This window comes from Phoca vitulina, unplaced genomic scaffold, assembly GCF_004348235.1.
Source record: "Phoca vitulina isolate PV1807 unplaced genomic scaffold, GSC_HSeal_1.0 scaffold47, whole genome shotgun sequence".
Classification (NCBI taxonomy): domain Eukaryota; kingdom Metazoa; phylum Chordata; class Mammalia; order Carnivora; family Phocidae; genus Phoca; species Phoca vitulina.
In genome coordinates, this window is record NW_022589750.1 from 2,104,848 (window position 1) to 2,122,844 (window position 17,997).

General features: G+C 62.5%; 3 protein-coding genes across 8 annotated transcripts in view; 1 reads left to right on the plus strand and 2 right to left on the minus strand.

The window, feature by feature from the left end:
* Window positions 1-1,444: 1,444 nt before the first annotated feature.
* ACADVL (acyl-CoA dehydrogenase very long chain) lies at window positions 1,445-7,104 on the plus strand. Of its 3 annotated transcripts, XM_032431713.1 has the most exons (20): window positions 1,460-1,620; window positions 1,707-1,782; window positions 2,049-2,114; window positions 2,203-2,275; window positions 2,365-2,429; window positions 2,540-2,674; window positions 3,118-3,262; window positions 3,520-3,649; window positions 3,755-3,880; window positions 4,240-4,438; window positions 4,614-4,718; window positions 5,140-5,226; window positions 5,311-5,373; window positions 5,474-5,575; window positions 5,647-5,744; window positions 5,829-5,901; window positions 5,993-6,065; window positions 6,155-6,227; window positions 6,341-6,416; window positions 6,491-7,102. In XM_032431713.1, the coding sequence occupies exons 1-20, from the start codon at window positions 1,559-1,561 to the stop codon at window positions 6,629-6,631; spliced, it is 1,968 nt and encodes a 655-aa protein (XP_032287604.1). In that variant the 5' UTR covers window positions 1,460-1,558; the 3' UTR covers window positions 6,632-7,102. The 3 variants fall into 3 exon arrangements, with proteins under 3 accessions (XP_032287605.1, XP_032287604.1, XP_032287603.1); XM_032431714.1 differs by lacking the exon at window positions 2,049-2,114 and having other exon boundaries at window positions 1,445-1,620; XM_032431712.1 differs by having other exon boundaries at window positions 3,520-3,880; window positions 6,491-7,104.
* Window positions 7,105-7,119: 15 nt separating this feature from the next.
* DVL2 (dishevelled segment polarity protein 2) lies at window positions 7,120-14,106 on the minus strand. Of its 4 annotated transcripts, none has more exons than XM_032431710.1 (15): window positions 13,731-14,106; window positions 11,499-11,568; window positions 11,065-11,210; window positions 10,850-10,947; window positions 10,589-10,724; window positions 10,389-10,479; window positions 10,176-10,245; window positions 9,962-10,101; window positions 9,808-9,884; window positions 9,207-9,274; window positions 8,929-9,057; window positions 8,686-8,817; window positions 8,370-8,549; window positions 7,848-8,063; window positions 7,120-7,732 (listed from the first exon to the last, which is right to left on the minus strand). In XM_032431710.1, exons 1-15 carry the CDS (start codon window positions 13,922-13,924, stop codon window positions 7,287-7,289), a joined length of 2,193 nt encoding a protein of 730 aa, XP_032287601.1. In that variant the 5' UTR covers window positions 13,925-14,106; the 3' UTR covers window positions 7,120-7,286. The 4 variants fall into 4 exon arrangements, with proteins under 4 accessions (XP_032287601.1, XP_032287599.1, XP_032287600.1 ...); XM_032431708.1 differs by having other exon boundaries at window positions 8,929-9,075; XM_032431709.1 differs by having other exon boundaries at window positions 10,838-10,947.
* A 598-nt stretch (window positions 14,107-14,704) lies between these two features.
* The window catches only part of PHF23 (PHD finger protein 23), a 4,241-nt gene continuing 948 nt past the window's right edge, over window positions 14,705-17,997 (minus strand). The window contains exons 2-5 of the mRNA XM_032431718.1: window positions 17,205-17,236; window positions 16,957-17,049; window positions 15,617-16,454; window positions 14,705-15,515 (exon numbers count right to left, since the gene is read on the minus strand). Coding sequence (XP_032287609.1) covers window positions 15,301-15,515; window positions 15,617-16,454; window positions 16,957-17,049; window positions 17,205-17,236 — 1,178 coding nt within the window. The 3' untranslated portion in view covers window positions 14,705-15,300. The remainder of the gene's footprint in view (window positions 15,516-15,616; window positions 16,455-16,956; window positions 17,050-17,204; window positions 17,237-17,997) is intronic.

The window sequence follows — 17,997 nt, forward strand, 5'->3', positions numbered from 1 at the left end:
TCCAGCCAGGGCGGCTGGATCCTGATGGAGGACGGTCAGGACGACTGACCCCTGCTTGGACTCCTGCTTGCCAAGTTCGGTCACTGCCCTAGCAGGCCCAGGCCAGCCCTTTCCACCACTGCCCCTCAGAAAATTGGGGCTACTCACCCAGCAAGGCCTGGAAGAGGTCACTGTGCAGCACGGTGAGGAGAGGGGGTGCCCATCGCAACAGTGGGGGGGCCAAGAGCCAGAGGGCTGAGCGGGGAGCTGGTGAAATGCAAGTGAGGGAGGAGGGGGTCAAGGAAGAGACAGGGGGACCAACACATTCATCTTCCCCAGCCTGTGCCCTCTCGCCCCAGAGTCTATGGGAAGGTTCGGGAGAAGGGTCCCCGAATCCCAACCCCCAGCCCACCCCACTCCGCTCAGCCCCCAGGCCTTTCCTCCACGGGACTCTCGAGTTTCACCTCTGGGTCTCTCGGACATCTCTCCCCTCTGACTTTAATCTCCCTAATCCGCAGGGTTGGAGCTGAGCTGCCTCCCCACCCAGTTCTAGCTGTTAGCTGAAGTGGGCAGTCCCATCCTTCCCCTGGCTCCTCGCACGCTGGCCTCTCTCCCCAAAGCCAGGGGTGAGTTTGCTACACTTCCCAGAGGAACTGGGCACGGGGGCCACCCCCAAGGAGGCTCCTGCAGCCCCAAAGGAAAGGCAGGTGAGCCCAGATCTCTCCTCCTGGGTGTGTCCCCAGTAAGGATGGCAGGGCAGAGGTATAAATTACCTGGGATTCCTTGACCTAGGGGTAGAGAAGTAGGTGTGTGTGTGAAGGGTGGGGGGGGGGGGATGAGAATTCCTACAGTTCCTCTCAGGCTGGGAAGAATCCAGTATGTCAGAGGCCTAGCCTGAGCACAGAGTCTTAGGAAGGAACAAGGGCACAGAGAGACGTACAGGAAGATCTCAGAGGCCCTAAAGGGGAGGCAGTGAATTTGAGGAGGGGAGCAGGGTCTCCTGTGAAAATTCAGGTGTTTCCAAAGTTAGTGACACCTCCTAGGTCTCAGAAGAATATGCTTGGGTCCCCCCTCCCCACCATGTCCCTCCTCTTCGTGTTGATGGAGACGAATTTCACAAGGGACCCCGAAGGGTTGTCTTTCCCTCCTTCTGCCTCTAGCATTTATCTTACACTCCTTTCTTCCCACCTATCCCTTAACAACTCCACCTGGAAAGTCCTCCTTTTGGTCTACCCTCCATCCTTCGGGCTGCAGTCGCCTAAGCTCCTCCCTCTTCCGCCCCAGCCTATTCCATCACCCCTTCCGAAGGCTACACTCTAGTTCGGACGCGCGCGATGAAGGCGTTTGGGGGAGACGGGGACGTTTGGAGATCGCTCTAGGTCAACCAGAATGCAGGGGCGAGGGGGCGCCCCGGAACTACATCTCCCAGCATGCCCGAGAGACCGGAAGCCCCGCCCACCCGCCTCCCGGTGCATTGTGGACGATGAGTCAAGACAGGACGGGGGCAGCCAGACTTGAGCAGACGGGCCGACCGCGGTAGGTCCGCGCTCGTGTCAGCGGCGGCCGGAGCGGTTCGGAGATGCAGGCGGCACGGATGGCCCCGAGCGTGGGGCGGCAGCTGCAGAGGTTGGGGGTCGGAAGGTGCGTGCTGGACAGGAGGGATGGGGCGGGGGCGGGTGGCAGCGGGTCTGGGGACCGGGCCAGGACTGAGCCCCCTCTCCCCCCAGCTCGCGGCCCCGTGCGCTCGTGTGGCAGCCCCCGCCCGGCCCGGCCCGCCGACCCTATGCCAGCGGGGCCGCTCAGGTGAGTGATGGCGGCCTGGGAGTGGGGGGTCCGCCTCGGCTTCCCCTTCCCCGCCGCCGGCAGGGGTCTCCCTCTCCGTCCCGGGCACCTGCCTCCCGGCCTGGCACCGAGAAAGTAGGGGAAAGGGCAGGCCAGGGTGCCCTGATGTCGGAACTGGGGGAAAGGTCGCCGCAGCCGTCCTCCGCCGGCCCCCAGCTCTTCCGCTGGGCTCTCCTTGGCTCTTCGGAAGCCCCTTCCCCGGTCTCGCTAACTATCCCTTTCCCCAGGCGGTTCTGGAGAAGTCAAATTCCTCCTCCCCCGAGGCTTCGACCAGGGAGAAGCAGGCCAAGGCGGTATGTGGCCTCCAGGCCGGGAGGAGCTAGGCCAGGGGTTCACCCTCCCCAGCAGACAGCTCCCTGAAATCGCCTTCTCCCTGTGCAGGAATCGAAGTCCTTTGCTGTGGGGATGTTCAAGGGCCAGCTCACCACCGACCAGGTGTTCCCCTACCCGTCTGGTAAGAGGTAGTCAGAGCTGGGTGGGGCGGGGCAGCGTCCCTCGCTGGCCCGGTGACCTGACCAGCCTGTTCCCCCCCCCCCCCCACAGTGCTCAACGAGGAGCAGACACAGTTTCTCAAAGAGCTGGTGGGGCCGGTGTCCCGTTTCTTTGAGGTGAGGAATGACTCGGGTGGGGGAATACAGGGCTTTGGTCCCTGATGGGGTGGGAGCGGTGTTGAACAGCTTAAAAGGAGCCTGGATGCAGCATCCTGTGCCTTCTCCAGGAGGTGAACGATCCTGCCAAGAATGACATGATGGAGAAGGTGGAGGAGACCACCATGCAGGGCCTCAAGGAGCTGGGGGCCTTTGGTCTGCAAGTGCCCAGTGAACTGGGTGGTGTGGGCCTCTGCAACACGCAGGTGAGGGAGGTCGTCGCCCCCCCACCCCCCTGCCCCGCCCGGTTGCCAGCATCCCAGTCTACTGCAACTTTGTGGATTAAGCTCCTTTCTTACCTGACCCAGGATCCAGGTTTGTGAAGTAACCGCCCTTGTGGCCTCTCGGATGGTGACTGTACCAGTCCACACACATTGTTCCAACAAAACAACGTTTCCAGACGTACACCTTTCCAAACACCGAACTATGTGCGTCCCTTAGGGCCACGGACCTCACCTAGGTTCACAAGTCCCAATGGGAGGGACTGACAAATAGGGTAGGAAGCTCCCTACCAGGGTCCCTCTCTGCCACGGGGACATTCCCTCTCTCCCACCATGTGGGAATGCCCTGCCCTGTTGCCCGCACTTTCCTGCTAAGGCCCCCACGGGGCAGCCAGTAACAGCCCCGGAGGCCTGCTTTCCTCTCGCAGTATGCCCGCTTGGTGGAGATCGTTGGCACACATGACCTTGGAGTGGGCATCACCCTGGGGGCCCATCAGAGCATCGGCTTCAAAGGCATCCTCCTCTTTGGCACAAAGGCCCAGAAAGAAAAATACCTCCCCAAACTGGCATCTGGTGAGGCAGCCCCAGGAGACCCAGGGGGGATTGGGGGTGTCCTGGGCTTGGTACAAATGAGGCTGGTGGTACGGAGGTCATGGCTTAGCTGGGCGTGTTGGCTGGGGGAGATTCTGGGAAGGCATCAGTGTGCTGGTGGGGAAACGTGAACCTGACCACAGCCAGAAGCGTTGAGGCTGCTTGTGGGCAGGGTGGGGACAGTGAGGGGCCTCTGATGCCCATTGGGACCCAGTTTAAAGGCGCTCTCTCCCCAACAGGGGAAACCATAGCTGCTTTCTGTCTAACCGAGCCCTCCAGTGGGTCCGACGCAGCCTCCATCCGAACTTCAGCCGTGCCCAGCCCCTGTGGGAAATATTATACCCTCAATGGAAGCAAGATTTGGATCAGGCAATCCTCCCCCGCCCCCCGCCTTTGTCTCTTCTCCACCTCTTCCCAGTTTCAGGCCCCACTGCTCTGTCCCCCGCATCCTGACTGCCCCTCATTTTTCCATAGTAACGGGGGCCTGGCAGATGTATTCACGGTCTTTGCCAAGACACCAGTCACAGACGCAGCCACAGGGGCCGTGAAGGAGAAGATCACAGCTTTCGTGGTGGAGCGCAGCTTTGGAGGTGTCACCCAGTGAGTGGGTTTGGGGAGAAGATGGAAGCGGAGCCAGGCTGGGGCACAGCACTGCAGTCCAGGGCAGATGGTGTCACAGGTCACCCTGGGGATGTGTGCAAAACCCAGAGCAGCTGGATGGCATGTTCTCTTTGGGATTAAGCTGCACGGAACTAATATAAAGCTCTGGCTCCTGCACCCAGTGAGCCGAGCATCTGGTAGGCTAGAGAAGCAGGTGTCCTCATCCTCCACACATGCCGGCCCTGCTGCCTACACCTTCTCTCGTGCTGGCAGCTGCAGTAGCCCCCCGGCTCCCACAAAGTGACCCCCGCCCCACGGCAGCCTGCCGAGCACACCTCTGCTTCTCTGCCCTGTCACAGCGGGCCCCCCGAGAAGAAGATGGGCATCAAGGCCTCGAACACAGCAGAGGTGTACTTTGACGGAGTACGGGTGCCATCAGAGAACGTGCTGGGCAAGGTGGGGGGCGGCTTCAAGGTTGCCATGCACATCCTCAACAACGGAAGGTTCGGCATGGCCGCGGCCCTTGCGGGCACCATGAGGGGCATCATTGCTAAGGCGGTGAGTGCCCTGCTTGAGCTCCAGCTGGCCGGAAACAAAGTCGCCCTGTCCCCCCTTCCCCGGGGTGGGGCCCTGTCCCTCCCCTCCCCGTGGGCTCGGGTCTCTGTGCAGCCTGTCCCTCTCCTGGCGGGGAGAAACTACAGAACCACACTGCGACACACGGGCCCTCCTCCAGGTGGACCATGCTGCTAATCGTACCCAGTTTGGGGAGAAAATTCACAACTTTGGGCTGATCCAGGAAAAGCTGGCCCGGATGGCTATGCTGCAGTACGTGACTGAGGTGAGGGTCCGCCCACAGCCCTCTCCCCGGAGCCCCGGGCCCTCCTCCTAGTCGGTGGGACTACAACCCCCAGCAGCACCTGGGGCAGTGGGTCTCCAGCTTTACACCAATGCCCTAGGGGATGCGGGGAGGCATAGTCAGCTCAGAAGGGCAAGGGCCGTCGTTCTTCAGAGGTCCCTGAAGCTGATCCCACCTGCGCCCCGACCTACCTCTTCTCCCCTTCCAAACAAGTGCAGTACCTAGAAGCCCCCAGTGGGCTGGCTCAGGGGACCAAGTATGTCCCCGTGCCTGACAGGTGGAGCTAGGTGGTGAAGGCAAGGGCCTCGAGGAGTAGGGCAGACCTGGTCTTGGGAGCTCTGGGCGATCGGGGTGAGTCTGACACCATCCTTTTCCTTCCCACGCCCCAACCGTGCAATCTCAGTCCATGGCTTACATGGTGAGTGCCAACATGGACCAGGGAGCCACGGACTTCCAGATCGAGGCCGCCATCAGTAAGATCTTTGGCTCGGTGAGGTCCCCGGCCTATAGGGCGGGAGAGCCCAGGGTGGGAGCCTGGCTCCAAGACCAATCTTACGTGGTTCTTGGTCCCCAGGAGGCGGCCTGGAAGGTGACCGATGAGTGCATCCAGATCATGGGCGGCATGGGCTTCATGAAGGTACGGGATGGCGCTCTGCCTGGGGCGGCCACCGCGGGAGCAGGAGGGGCGGGCGGGCGCCGCTCAGCAAGGCCGTGTGTTCTGGCTTCCCCCACGGCAGGAACCTGGGGTAGAGCGCGTTCTCCGAGACCTTCGCATTTTCCGGATCTTCGAGGGGACCAACGACATTCTCCGGCTGTTTGTGGCTCTGCAGGGCTGTATGGTAAGAGGGAACTCGGGGGAGGAAGTAGGAAGAAGAGCACGTCCTGACTGTTAGGTTCTTCTCCCACGCAGGACAAAGGAAAGGAACTTTCTGGACTTGGTAGCGCTCTAAAAAATCCCTTTGGGAATGCCGGCCTCCTGCTAGGAGAGGCAGGCAAACAGCTGAGGAGGTAAGCCTGAGCGGGCCGGGCCTGGGCGGGCCAGGGCGGGCTGGGGGGTGGTGACTAACCGGTCACATTCCCCCTTCCTCGAAGGCGGGCAGGGCTGGGCAGTGGCCTGAGTCTCAGTGCTGTCATCCACCAGGAGCTGAATCGGAGCGGAGAGCTGGTAAGCAGTCGGGGGGGGGGGACGGTAGCCCATGTCGGGGGACAGGTGCGGCTGGGCCCTCTGAGCGCTGGTGCCTTCCCTCTCTGTTCAGACAGTGAAGGCTCTGGAGCAGTTTGCCGCTGTGGTCGAGGCGAAGCTAATAAAACACAAAAAGGGGATCGTCAGTGAGTGAGCCCTGCCCCGTCCCCTCCTTTCCCTCCCCCCCCAGTCCCCCCACCTTTCACCCGCCGACCCCGGCCCGTCTACCTGACAGATGAACAGTTCGTGCTGCAGCGTCTGGCCGACAGTGCCATTGACCTCTACGCCATGGTGGTAGTTCTGTCCAGGTGCGGCGGCGGCCGGGGCGGGGGGAGGCGGCCTGGGCAGCAGCGGTGGGGGGGTGGGGTGCCCGGGCCAGGCTCACGGCCCAGGTTTGTTTGCCCTTCCTGCTTGGCACCAGGGCCTCAAGATCCCTGAGCGAGGGCCACCCTACAGCCCAGCATGAGAAGATGCTCTGTGACAGCTGGTGTATCGAGGTGAGATTCAGGGTTACCCAGGGCAGGCGGGGGGCGCGAGGCGCGGGCCTGAACCCCTCCTCCTGTGTCCCCAGGCGGCAGCCCGGGTCCGGGAGAACATGGCCGCCCTGCAGTCTGACCCGCAACAACAGGAGCTGTTCCGTAACTTCAAGAGCATCTCCACGGCCTTGGTGGAGCGAGGCGGCATGGTCACCAGCAACCCCCTGGGCTTCTGACTGCTGCCCGCCGCCAGGGCCCGGCCCGTGCCTTCTCAAGCCCAGCGCCCCCCACAGGCCCTGGTTCTGCCTTAAAGAGGGCCTGGCCCAGGGCCCCGCTGCTCTCACGGCCTCGCTGCCTGCCTCCCTCCCAAAGAAAGGAGCCAGAGGCGTGGGGAGTTTGCCCCTATTGCTTTATTTGGTTTTATACAAGTGACTAAATAAATAGAGTAACAAAAGCAGCTACGTGGGCCCCCAATACCGAACACCCCAGCTTCCTCTGACTGTTGGCTAGGGTGCCCACCCCCTTCCTCCTCCCAGCGTACCGCTGCCCGCCCCCCACCCTGCCCAGGACACAGCTAACGCCCGGGGCGGGCACAGCAGGAGGTCACATTGTGGGGTTAGAAGAAGGGACCCGGGAGACAGGGATTTTTCATATAAAAAAAGGAAGTGTCTACTGAAAAAATAGTCCAAAAAATGTACGAAAGTCTATTTCAACCCCCCCCCCCCCCCCCGCAAACGCTTATAAAAACAGTAAAGCTAAAAATAACCAAAGGTCCCTTACACACCCCCGAGGGCAGGGGAGGGACCAGGCACTGCCCGTGAGTCACGGTGGCAAGCCCCTCGGCCGGCAGGGGCCAGACAGGACGGGCCGCGGAAGGAGATCCTGTGCGCTCTACATGACATCCACAAAGAACTCACTGGGGTTGCCCATGGCCATGTGGAAGCTTTGGCGGCTCGCTGTCAGCTCTGGGGGCACAGAGCCTAGGTCTCTGACCGGAGGGGCCCCTGGGGGCTGCACGGCTGGAGGGACGGGGGGTGGAGGCGGGGGCATCATGACCACCATCATGGGATTGTAGGGGAGGGCCATCCCCGGGGGCGGTCCGTAGGGATGGACCCCAGGGTGGGCTCGCAGGTTGGGAGCACCCCCTGCCGAGCCCCGGGAAGGGGGAGGGCCCCCGTCAGCCCCGCCGGGATCCCCGCCCCGCCGGAGGCTGCCCCCGCGGCTGGAGGGCTCGGACTCACTGCCACTGCCGGACTTGGACTCAGGGGCCCGCTCATCAGGCCTCCCTGGGCGCCCTGCCCCCCCATCGCTTCGCGTCGACCCGCTGCTCCGGCTCCCTGTGGGGGGTGGGGGGTGCGGCCACCTGAGCCCTGACCCAGCATCCCTCGGCCTCCCCGGCGCCCCCCCGGGGGCCGTCCCCAGGCACGGTACCGGCGTGGGACAGTGACTCACCCTCGCTGTGCTGGCTGCTGGCGCTGCCCCCCCCGTAGGTGTAGGACGAGAGCTCGTGGTAGGGCGGCGGCTGGGGGCTGTACGGGTGGGGGGCCGGGTACTGGTACGAGAAGGTGGGCAGCAGGGGCCAGGGGGTGGCCCCGGGCAGAGGGGCCAAGGTGTCCTGGTCCGATGCCCCGCTCGAGCCGTCGTCGTTCAGGGACAGGCTGACGAGGTCTGGAACGCAGCAGAGGAGCGAGAATCACTGCTTCGGAGGTGCCCTTTCCCCAGAACCATCCACGAGGGGGGCGAAGACGAGGGCCTCCAACAGGAAACTCCCCGTGGGCCCCCGCCGCCAGGGCACAGCTCGCCCAGGGCCACGGGTCCCACGCGCTCGCCCACGGAGCACGGCCAGGTGCCGTCAGCCAGGGCAGGGCCTGACACAGGACACGCTGCGCGACCGTCCAAGGCGGCCCCGGCTGGCTTCTGGGCTAGGGGTGCGGCTGGAGAGGCAGGATGGGGCGGCGGGGACAAGAGACTCACAGCTCTCGCAGCCGCCGCTGAGGTCCCCGAAGACGTAATAGCACTGCTCGGAGAAAGTGATCTTGTTCACGGTGTGCCGGATGAGGCCCGCCTTGAGCAGCCCGCTCGCGTACTTGCGGGCCTCCCGCCGCTCGGGAAAGCCTTCCACGTGATGGTAGAGCCAGTCGACCACGTCCGAGCCTGGGAGCACCCGAGCAGAGAAGCGCTCAGCTTCTCCTCCCGGACTCCTGCCTCACCCCTGCCTGCGCCGTTCCCAGCTGGGGCCTCCTCCTGCCCCCCCTCCTTCCCATACCACCCGTCCAGGACCCAGCCATACCCAGAAAGGCATTAGGGATGGTGATCTTGAGCCACATGCGGTCCCGAACTTCCAGCCCAGACTCTGGAGCTGCCATGGCCTTGGTCACAGATGCCATGTCCGTGTGGATGGAAAGACCCCGGCCTTCACAGCCTGTGCGGGAAGAAACGGGTCCGAGGTGGGGCCCACTGCCAAGCAGCAGCGGGCACAGCTCCGGTGAGAGGCCTTCCAGGGAGGGGACAGTAAGGTGGGCTGGGGGCTCACCCTCAGGCAGAGAGGACCCCGACGTCATGGTGCTCATGGACGAGGAGCCGGGATAGGCCGGGAAGGTGCCGGTCAGCGCGGCCGAGTGGGACACCCAGGCAGCAGGGTCGATGGGCTGGATGGGCTCGTCTGGGACAGAGAAGGCCCCTGCGACGATCATCTCCCTGCCGTTCCCTGACTGACTCCCACCCCACCTCTGCCCTGACCCTCCTCCAGCCCTTCCTGCTGCCTGGAGGCCCAACCCCGGCTCCCCAGTCTCCTGCCCCCGCAGCACTCACTTCGAGGAAGAGTGAAATAGGCCTGGGGAGAGGGATCCCAGCACTTGGCCACCGTCAGCACGATGGGGCTGTGGGGAGGGGGGAAGCAGTCACGCAGGGGTGGTGCGGGGGGGGCGGGGCGGGGCCTTGGGAGGGCAGAGGACAGAGGGACAGGACAGAGCAGAGACCACAGACGGGGCTGGGCTGCAGGGCTGAGGTGGGGAGGCTCTGGCGCAGGGGACCCACTGACAGCGACAACTCTAGAAACGCCGCCGACCCGTGCGAGGGAACACACAATCAGGGTGCCTCCGGAGCCGGTCCGGGAACAGGGACGCTAAGCCACGCCATTCGTGGATGGGGACGGGGACGGACATGCGCACGCACACCACACACGGCGGTAAGACCGCGCAAAGCAGATACAGAGCGACGGACAAGGGCAGGACGGCCGTCCCCTCCAGGGAGAGCGGGGAGGGGACTTCGGAGGCATGCAGGTGGGGGTCTCGCAGGCATTCCCTCGCCCCGTGGGCATCTGTCACATTACGCGGCTGTGCCCCGCACGCTCCCCGGACCCGCGCGGCCACGGGCCGGGGCAACAGACGAGAGGACAGGGCCGCCGGCTCACCCGGGCTTGTGCACAATGTCCCGCAGGACCCGCACCGCGTCGTCGTTGCTCATGTTCTCGAAGTTCATGTCGTTCACCTGGAAGCCGGGCCGGTGGGTCAGGGGCAGCTGCCCGGGGCGCACACCCCGCCGCCCGCGGCCCCGGGGCAGCCCACCTGCAGCAGCATGTCGCCCGGCTCGATGCGCCCGTCGGCCGCCACGGCGCCCCCCTTCATGATGGAGCCGATGTAGATGCCGCCGTCGCCCCGCTCGTTGCTCTGGCCCACGATGGAGATGCCCAGGAAGTTGTACTTCTCTGCGGAGGGCGCGCACGTGACCAGGGGAAGCCCGCCCGGCGCGCGACCCCCCCGCCCCCGCGCCCCCTCGTACCCATGTTCAGCGTGACGGTGATGATGTTGAGAGACATGGTGGAGTCGGTGACGCTGCTGAAGGACGAGGCCTGTGGGGGACACGGGGAAGGAGCTGGGCTGCCTCCGAGGACCCGGGGCCGAGCCCCAGAGTCTCACTTCCTGTTCCCCGGGCCCCCTAAGCCCGGGCCCCCAGCTTCTCCAAGGTCCAGCTGTCCCGCGACAAGCCCCTCACCCTCTCCAGGCGCGGCGGCCGCTGTTTCCTCCGCCGCCGGTGGCGCTTGAGGAGGCGGGAGGCACTGCTCTGCTCCGTGGAGCTGCTGAACCTGTCAGGAGGTCGGGAAGGGGAGCTCACAGGCAGACGAGGTTGGGGGGGGCCCGGCAGAGAGATGGGAGGCGCGGCCGCGGGCGGGAAGCGAAGGGGCGGGGCCGTACCTGCTCATGGTGTCGTCCTCGTCTGAGTCCCCCAGGCTGGTGCTCTCCAGCTCGCTGGTCATGAGGGTTGAGGAGCTCTCATAGCCAGCCAGGTGGCGCTCCAGCCTTGAGGGGCCACTGGGCCTGTGGCCCCCCGCTGCGTGCGAACGGGAACCTCAGGAGCCCAGGCCTCGGGCTGCTTCCCCTCATCGCGCCTCGGGCCGAGCCCTCCCCAGCCCCGGCGCACCCTCGGGGGCCTGCCCCCCTCACCGCCATGCTCACTGCTGTCTCTCCTGCGAGGCCGTTCCCGCCGCACAGACACGACCGACTCTGTCTCGGTCTCAGGCTCCAGGTTTTCCCGGCTGCTGGACACATTAGGGCTGGGTGGGCAGAGACGTGTCAGGGGGACAGGGCTTCAAGTCCTCAACTGTCCCCCCCAGGGGCTTGAGTCCCCTCCTCACCTCCCTCCCCTGGACTCAAGAATCCCAAAGACTCACTGGAAGGACGGAGGCCTGGAGTCCCCAATGCCGCTGGTCCTCTCCGGGGGCAACGGGGGTAACGGTGGGGGGGGTGGCGCCAGTTCGGGCCGAGGCTCGTGGGCTGGGGGAGCCATCTCAGGTTGGGGGTTATCTGATGACACTAGCTGGAAAGATGCAATGACAGAACCCGGCTCAACCAGGAAGGGAGGCATCTGAGGTGGGAGTAAGGGAAGGGACTCGGGGAGAGGACAGGGTCTGAGCAAGCCCACGGCCGGCGGAAAGCACCGAAAAAGCAGGAGCGAGCAATAGAGGCTCCAGAAGAAGGCTGAGCAGCTCCAGCTGGCTCTCCAAGCCGGTGAGGCAGCAAGGAGCCAGGGCCTCCAGCTCCTGGGCAGGGGGCAGACTGAGGCTCAGAGGAGTCCGGCGGCTGCAGGGGGGACGGGGGCGCTCACCCAGGACACCACCCTTCCGTTGAAGCAGGGCAGGCGGGCGTTGTCATCCGAAATCTCCTCCTTCACCACCCTGCCGAGGGACAGCATGAAGGCCAGTGAGAATGGCCTAGCGCCCCCCACATGCACCCCCGTTCAAGGCTTCTCCCGATCTTCGTCCAGGTCGAGGACGTTGACTTTCCCGCACCTTGACCAAGTCCTCGTCCCTGACGCTGAAATGCTTCTTCGCTCTCACACCTAGGAGTTTCCAAATTCACCCCCTTTCCTTCCTCCTCCTCCTCTCCCCAACTCATCCTCAGGTTTTGACACTGCTCCAAAGATTTCCTTGAGTCTAATTCAAACCTCTCACTCCAATCTCAAAGGCCGTCCCATCCCCTCTGGTGACCCCAGCTGCCCCAAATGTCTGTCTAACCTTAGGAGCTCTGCTGGCACCTCCCCCAACCTCCACCCTGCTCCTCACACGCCATCCCCAGTCCCCAAAGCCTTTGGTCCGGAGTCTGTAGTCTCATGCTTTCCTTAGTTTTCTCTATCTCACTCTCAGAAAGCTATCCAAATGCGCCACCTTTCCCCACGTACAAATACCCATTAGACCGAAGAATGGTACTTGCTCACAAGGCTGAGCACTCCCAAGGAGAGGTGAAGCCCAGTTTCCCATTCCCTTGTGGCTCATGTGGCACGGAATTCTACACTAAGCAGCCCAGCCTTGGGGTCATCTCTCCCACGGGTTCCTTGAGATGGATGGGACTTGCCCCTTCTTCTCAACCACCATGAGAAATCATGGATGCCTATTCTGTTGAACACTGTATCCTGGTCACGCCGCAAGGAACCTGATGCTTAGTGAGCATGAACAAGTATCTGTTAAACAAACATATGAACTATGAGACTCTCTACCCCGAACAGACTCTCTCTCTCACACAGACACATCCTCGCCTCCAAATTAGGACAGCCTGTCTGATTAACCCTTTAGTCTAGTATGGTTCTAAGAGCCTGGATACATGAAAACTTAATCCCATCTGTTATCAATGGGGCAACTCAGCCCGATCACGACCACCACTCTGTCTCAGTATAACGCAGCATTCTTCGCTACGTAACCCAGCCTCGGCGTAGCCTAACCTGGAAAATTATTCTGAGTGATCTCATTTACAGACCAGTCAGACTCAATACTAGTCGCGATTACAACTCACCAAGAAATCACCGTGCGTCGCTTACCTATACTAAGCTTTTTCCGCAAACTGTGTCCATTTCACAGATTATGCCGCTAACAAACAGAAGAACCTTGATCTAACTCCCAGGTAACTCCCAAGACAGTCCCACTTTCCCAACGTCCAACAATCAATCTCTCAGTAGAGGCCAGTCCATTCCACTATCCCAGACCCCGGACTATCCCAGTCTAATCCAGCCTGCCTTCAAGGGCTGAGGCTGGCTACCTAGAGAGCTCAGGCTGAAAAACTAGGAAGACATTTATTGTTCAAAGTGCTAGTCTAGCCCAGAATGACCCAAATTACTCCAGGTTAGCCCAACATGTTCTAGCAACAGCCTAGAGTGTCCCGTCATGCAGCTGTCTGTACCAATATAGACATTATCCCAATACAGCTGTCTACACTGGCAGAGCCCCCAAAAGCCGGGTCTGCCCCCTCTACAGAGTGTCTCCATAAAAACTAGGCCCCAGCAGAAACTAAGATCAACCAATCCCACCCAGTAGAGACCAGAACCACCGAAGTTTTTCCAGGATAGCCCAATCTACTCCAAAGCAGCCTAGAACATCCCAATACACCATTCTCTGCGTTCGGACGGACCAGAATGTCCCCAAACAATCCCATCTGCTGTACTCTAGCCCAGAATATCCCCAGGTACCCCGACCCAGCTCAATCCACACCAGGAGATTCCACAACACCCCTCAGAGCCCGTGTGCTACAGGACTGCTCCGAATGCACCAGACCACCCAGATTACCCCCAAATCAACCAGTGCGCCCCACTCTATTCCAGTATAGCCTAATCTTCCCTAATCTGGTTTAGCACAGCCCGCTGCGTCGTCCTACAGCTCCATGCGCCTCAATCTGCCCAAGCATAACCTTGCCCATCCTGGGATACCCAATCTAAGGCCAGCATAATACAGTCTGCTGCTCTAGAGCCCAGAAAACGCCAGCATGGCCCAGAGCAGACCTGTGCCCCTCCACAGTGCCCAATCCACCCCAGCGCGGCCACCATCGGTTCCAACCTAGGCCTCGCGCTCACCCGAAATCCTGATCCATAGACTTGAAAAAGTACTTAGCGCCCGCGGGCCGCTGCAGGACGCTCTTGAAATCGCCGAGGGTGATGCGCTCGGCGGGAACGGGGATCTTCACCAGGTAGGGAGTCTCTTCTTCATCCAGGTGGTATATCACCTTGGTCTCCCCGACACCGCCGCCCCCCGCGCCGCTGCCCGCCATGGTCTCGCCCGCGCGCTCCCGGGCTCTGCCGCCCACCCAACGGGGCGAAGCGCCCCCGCCGCGCCTGCGCACACGCGCACCCCGCCGCGCGAGCGCGGACAGGACCGGCCGGCGCAGGAGAGGTGCGGAGGGGTCAGCGGGGTGGCGGTCGACGGAAAGGGGGCGCGGGCCGTGGAGCTCGACCCGATGCCGCGGATCCCGCAGCCGCCGCCGCGCGCCACCGTCGCCGCCGCGCGCCACCGTCGCCGCCGCGCGCCACCGCCGCCGACGTCGCGGGCGCCCTTCAGCACCCCGCCCACCTCTCCTCATGTCACGTGGCCCGGGTCGGTCCGCCCCGTCACGTGACTCCCGCGGTCACGTGACCGCCGCGGCTCCTCCCCAGCGCCCCCGCCACGTGATCGTTGCTTTCAGCAACGGTCTCCCAACCCTCAACGGCCCCGCCCCCAAATGTGTCCCCACCCGCGTCCTCCGAGTACCCCGGCGAAGCTGGCCCCGGCCCTAGGGGGCTGGCGGCCGGCTCCCACCCCGCTCTGCTCCACCCAGGCGCGGGGCTCGAAGCAACGCTGATCCCCCTGGAGCAGTGCGTGTTGGGGGACAGGCTGGGGGCGGTGGGGGTCCTGGGCCGGGGGCAAGCCAACTGAGGCCGCGAGGCTGGGGGGGCGGGGCGGGAGGAGGTGCAGAGCCGGGTGGTTTTCCGCTCCGACTCTGGAGGTGGGCTTCAGTCTTCTGGCCGGCCTGTCCACCGCCTCCCTCCTAAGCAGGACAGTCAGTGAGGGCTATAAACACAAAAGAGCCCACTCTGCTTTATTTACAACACGCAGGCTGTCTGTACAAACAGCTGGCCAATATTATTAAAAACAAAAGAGGTGAGCGAGCGGATCGTCACCTTTCTGTTTTCCTTCCTCCCTCGGCCAGACCCTGGTTGGTACTCCACCTCTGAGCTGCCCTGCCCGAAAGGGGAAGTCCAAAATTAAAAATACAACCGGTGTAGAATAAATGGGGAGATAAAAGAAAAGATGAGGAAGGGGAGTGCTCTATTTACACTAGAGTTTTATAGACAACTGTCCCATTCCACCCCAGCTCCAACCCTGGCCCAGAAAGTGAGGGGCGGCAGGTCTAAGGGACAGAGATTAAGTGTCTAGGGACCCAGACAGCCTCCCACCCCCAACTGTAATGGGTCCATGTTCAAGTCCACAAGGTGGGAAGGAAAGGTTAAGGTTGGAACGTGAGCCATTCATTCCCAAACCAGCCTCCCTTGGGAATTCCTGCCTTGAAGTGGGACAATAATCCAAGCTCCAGGGGATAGGCTGAGGACCCTGAGGCTCAGTTCCCAAGTCACGTTGTCATTTGGAAGTCCCAGCCTGGAGACGGCGGTGTCAGGGCTCTCCAGATTTGGGAGGCCCCCCTAACCGCCGGGCCTCTGGCCGCAGTTCCTTGCATTTCTGGCAGTAAAAGAAGTCAGGGACGTTGGTCTTCTTGATCTTAGCACAGGAGAGGTGGATCCAGGTCCCACACAGGCTGCACTCAATCATGGGCCGCCCTGCAAAGGGCTTTCGGCAGTAACATGTGATCAGGTCCCATGAGTCATCACCTGGGGAAAGAAGGTTTGGTTGGTGTTCTGCCTGAGCACTTGGGTCCGCAACAGCCCAAGCCCGTCCTCCAGCTAACCCTGGGCAGCCCCAGACCTCTCACCTGATTCTACCATGATGTCCTCATCCATGACCCGCATCTCGCCTTCACTCGAGCTGGCGTCTCCATCTTGGCTCGTTTCAGTGCTGCCCACTTCCTTGCTCTCGCTGTCAGTGGGAGGGGCTCCTTCAGGGTGCACTGCAGCAGGGGGCCTAGGAGCCTCGGGGGGTGTTGGCAGCACAGGGGCTGGGGCTTCACCCCCTACCACTGCTGCCATGTCTTCCTCCTCCTCCTCTTCCTCTTCTTCCTCCTCCTCTTCAGAGTCTGTATCACTGGGGGGTGCCCGGGGAGGCCCAGGAGGTGGGAGTCTATCCCCCCGATCTGCCTTTTTCAACTTCCGTTTCTTGCTTTTTTTAATTCGAGACCTCTTTTCCCCATCCCCAGGAGCTGGCCGAGGCCTCCGAAGCGCCCCAAAGCCAGCCCCCCCTCCTGGCCCCAACTTTCGGTTCTTTCGGTCCTTCTTTCGAGGAGGTTGGGAGAGGTCCCCCTGGGAAAGGGGTACTGGGGTGAGAGCAGCAGGGGGCCGGGAGGCATGGGTCAGGGATGTTGGGGACAGTGGAGATGCCATTTTGGGCCCATCTAGATCAAAGAGAGAGTCCTTGAGCTTCATCTTCTCAAGCAGGGTTGCACTGTCAGGGGCCTGCAGACGAGAAAAAGTGGACCTCGGGGGTCCTGGCTGAGTGGGACCTGCTTGAGCCGCCCTTCTCTTGGATGATTTTGCTTTCTTAACAAAGGTCTGGATGGTTCGGAGGTCTGAGGGGGCCGAGTCCCAGCCGTCACTGTCGGCCGCGCTCTCGCCACGCAATGGAGAGCTGGAGCCAGAGGCTGGCCAGTCACTTTCCTTGAAAGGGGACAGACCAGGGTCAGCAGGCGGCCCGGTGGTATCCCAGCCCCTCTACGAACCCAGCTTGAAAACCAGGGACAAGATCTACCCGGATATATCCTGCCCAGACCACCCAAAAATCACTACACTCAGAATTGTCCCCTCCCCGATTCCCCTCAGCACCTCCTCTTGCAAACTTCCCTGTTGCCCCTGTCCTCAGGTTCTGGCCATCTCCCCAGCCCCGCCTGCCTCACAGCACTGTCTCCCCCAGACCAGAGCCCTATTTCTTTATGTCTGTTTTCCTCCAGTGCATTGAGAAGCCCTTCCATGAACACCCCCAGGCCATTCACTGCTGCTCAAGCCACCCCAAGGGACTAGTGTTCCCACCAGTTTCCAATTTCCCTGCTCTTCCCCATCACATCTGATAGGTTTCTCCTATAAAGTACCGCAATCCCTTTTGCTCCACACCCCTCTACGGCCTAGGATCCCACCGTCAAGCTGGCCGTCCTCCAGACCCTACCTCTTTGCTAGGGGGGATGTAACCGGCATAGGCCAAAACAAAACTGCAGAATTTGTTGAAATCCTCAATTGTTCTCCGACGCTTCTCTGGTGGCTGAAAGGAAACATGTATCGCAAGGAATTGAAGAGGGGCATTCCCGAAGGTATACTCCCCTGAGTGAGGGATCTAGAAAAGGCCAGAGAAGGAAAGAGGGGAGGGGGAGGGCATCCGGCAGTAATACTAGGCTGCAAAGGTAAGGGAAAGCTCACCTGAGTTTCTGGCTTCAGGGTCGGAGGTGGATCTGTGAAAGCAATAAAAGCTGAGTCAAGGCACCAGCAAAGAATCTGTGCGAAACCCCACCTCTAAATCTCGGAGGTCCCGAGCGAACCCCTCTTCCCTCAGGTCCCCCAGCCAGGCCAGCAGGTCCCCAGCTGTGCTGGACCCGCCCCTGCTCCCCCTTCCGCCCTGCGAGGGGCGGAGCCAGGGCGCGGCGCCCTCTCAGGCCTCGCTATAGCGCTCCCCTTCCCCCCACCGGAGGCCTGGCGCCCCGCCCCCCCAACTCACGGTTTCTCTAGACTCCAGTCTACTCGATCTCTTGGCGCCCCACCCCGCCATACCGCTCCCCGGACCGAGCTCGGGCGGCCGCCTGCCCCTGTCCTTCACACGCGCCCGGTGCCCCGAGTTCCTACCCGGTCGCGATCTACCGCCCGGGGCCCTCCGAGACCGCACACGCAGCCCGCCGGCCCCCAGGGTCCAGGATGACCACGCTGAACCGCTCCCCGCCCTCCGGCCCCTTCTACTTGAGCACGAGGCCCGGCGCGCCCCTCACCCCCACCCTAAACACACACAGGCACACACATCCAACGCCACTTCGCGGCTGGGACAGACCAGAGAGCTCTAACCCGGACGCGGCCCCACCTGCCCCCCCCATACCGCGCTCCCCACAATTTCGCCGTCCCTCCGCCCCCATCCGGGGCTTTGGCCCCTCCCCGTCTCGAGCTCCTCGGGCTCCCCGCCGGGCCCCCGGGCCCAATTCCGAGCCCTCCGGCCGCCGCCCCCCCC

What these genes read in the sequence shown, in the direction of transcription:
- ACADVL (XM_032431712.1), top strand. Translation starts at nt 1,559, where the DNA reads ATGCAGGCGGCACGGATGGCCCCGAGCGTGGGGCGGCAGCTGCAGAGG. An exon ending in TGGGCCTCTGCAACACGCAG is followed by an intron (nt 2,675 to 3,117) that starts GTGAGGGAGGTC and finishes TTCCTCTCGCAG; the next exon opens with TATGCCCGCTTGGTGGAGAT. An exon ending in GCGGCATGGGCTTCATGAAG is followed by an intron (nt 5,374 to 5,473) that starts GTACGGGATGGC and finishes CCCCCACGGCAG; the next exon opens with GAACCTGGGGTAGAGCGCGT.
- DVL2 (XM_032431707.1), bottom strand. Translation starts at nt 13,924, where the DNA reads ATGGCGGGCAGCGGCGCGGGGGGCGGCGGTGTCGGGGAGACCAAGGTG. An exon ending in TCTATGGATCAGGATTTCGG is followed by an intron (nt 11,569 to 13,730) that starts GTGAGCGCGAGG and finishes GTCCCTCGGCAG; the next exon opens with GGTGGTGAAGGAGGAGATTT. An exon ending in CTATTTCACTCTTCCTCGAA is followed by an intron (nt 9,076 to 9,206) that starts GTGAGTGCTGCG and finishes TGATCGTCGCAG; the next exon opens with GGGCCTTCTCTGTCCCAGAC.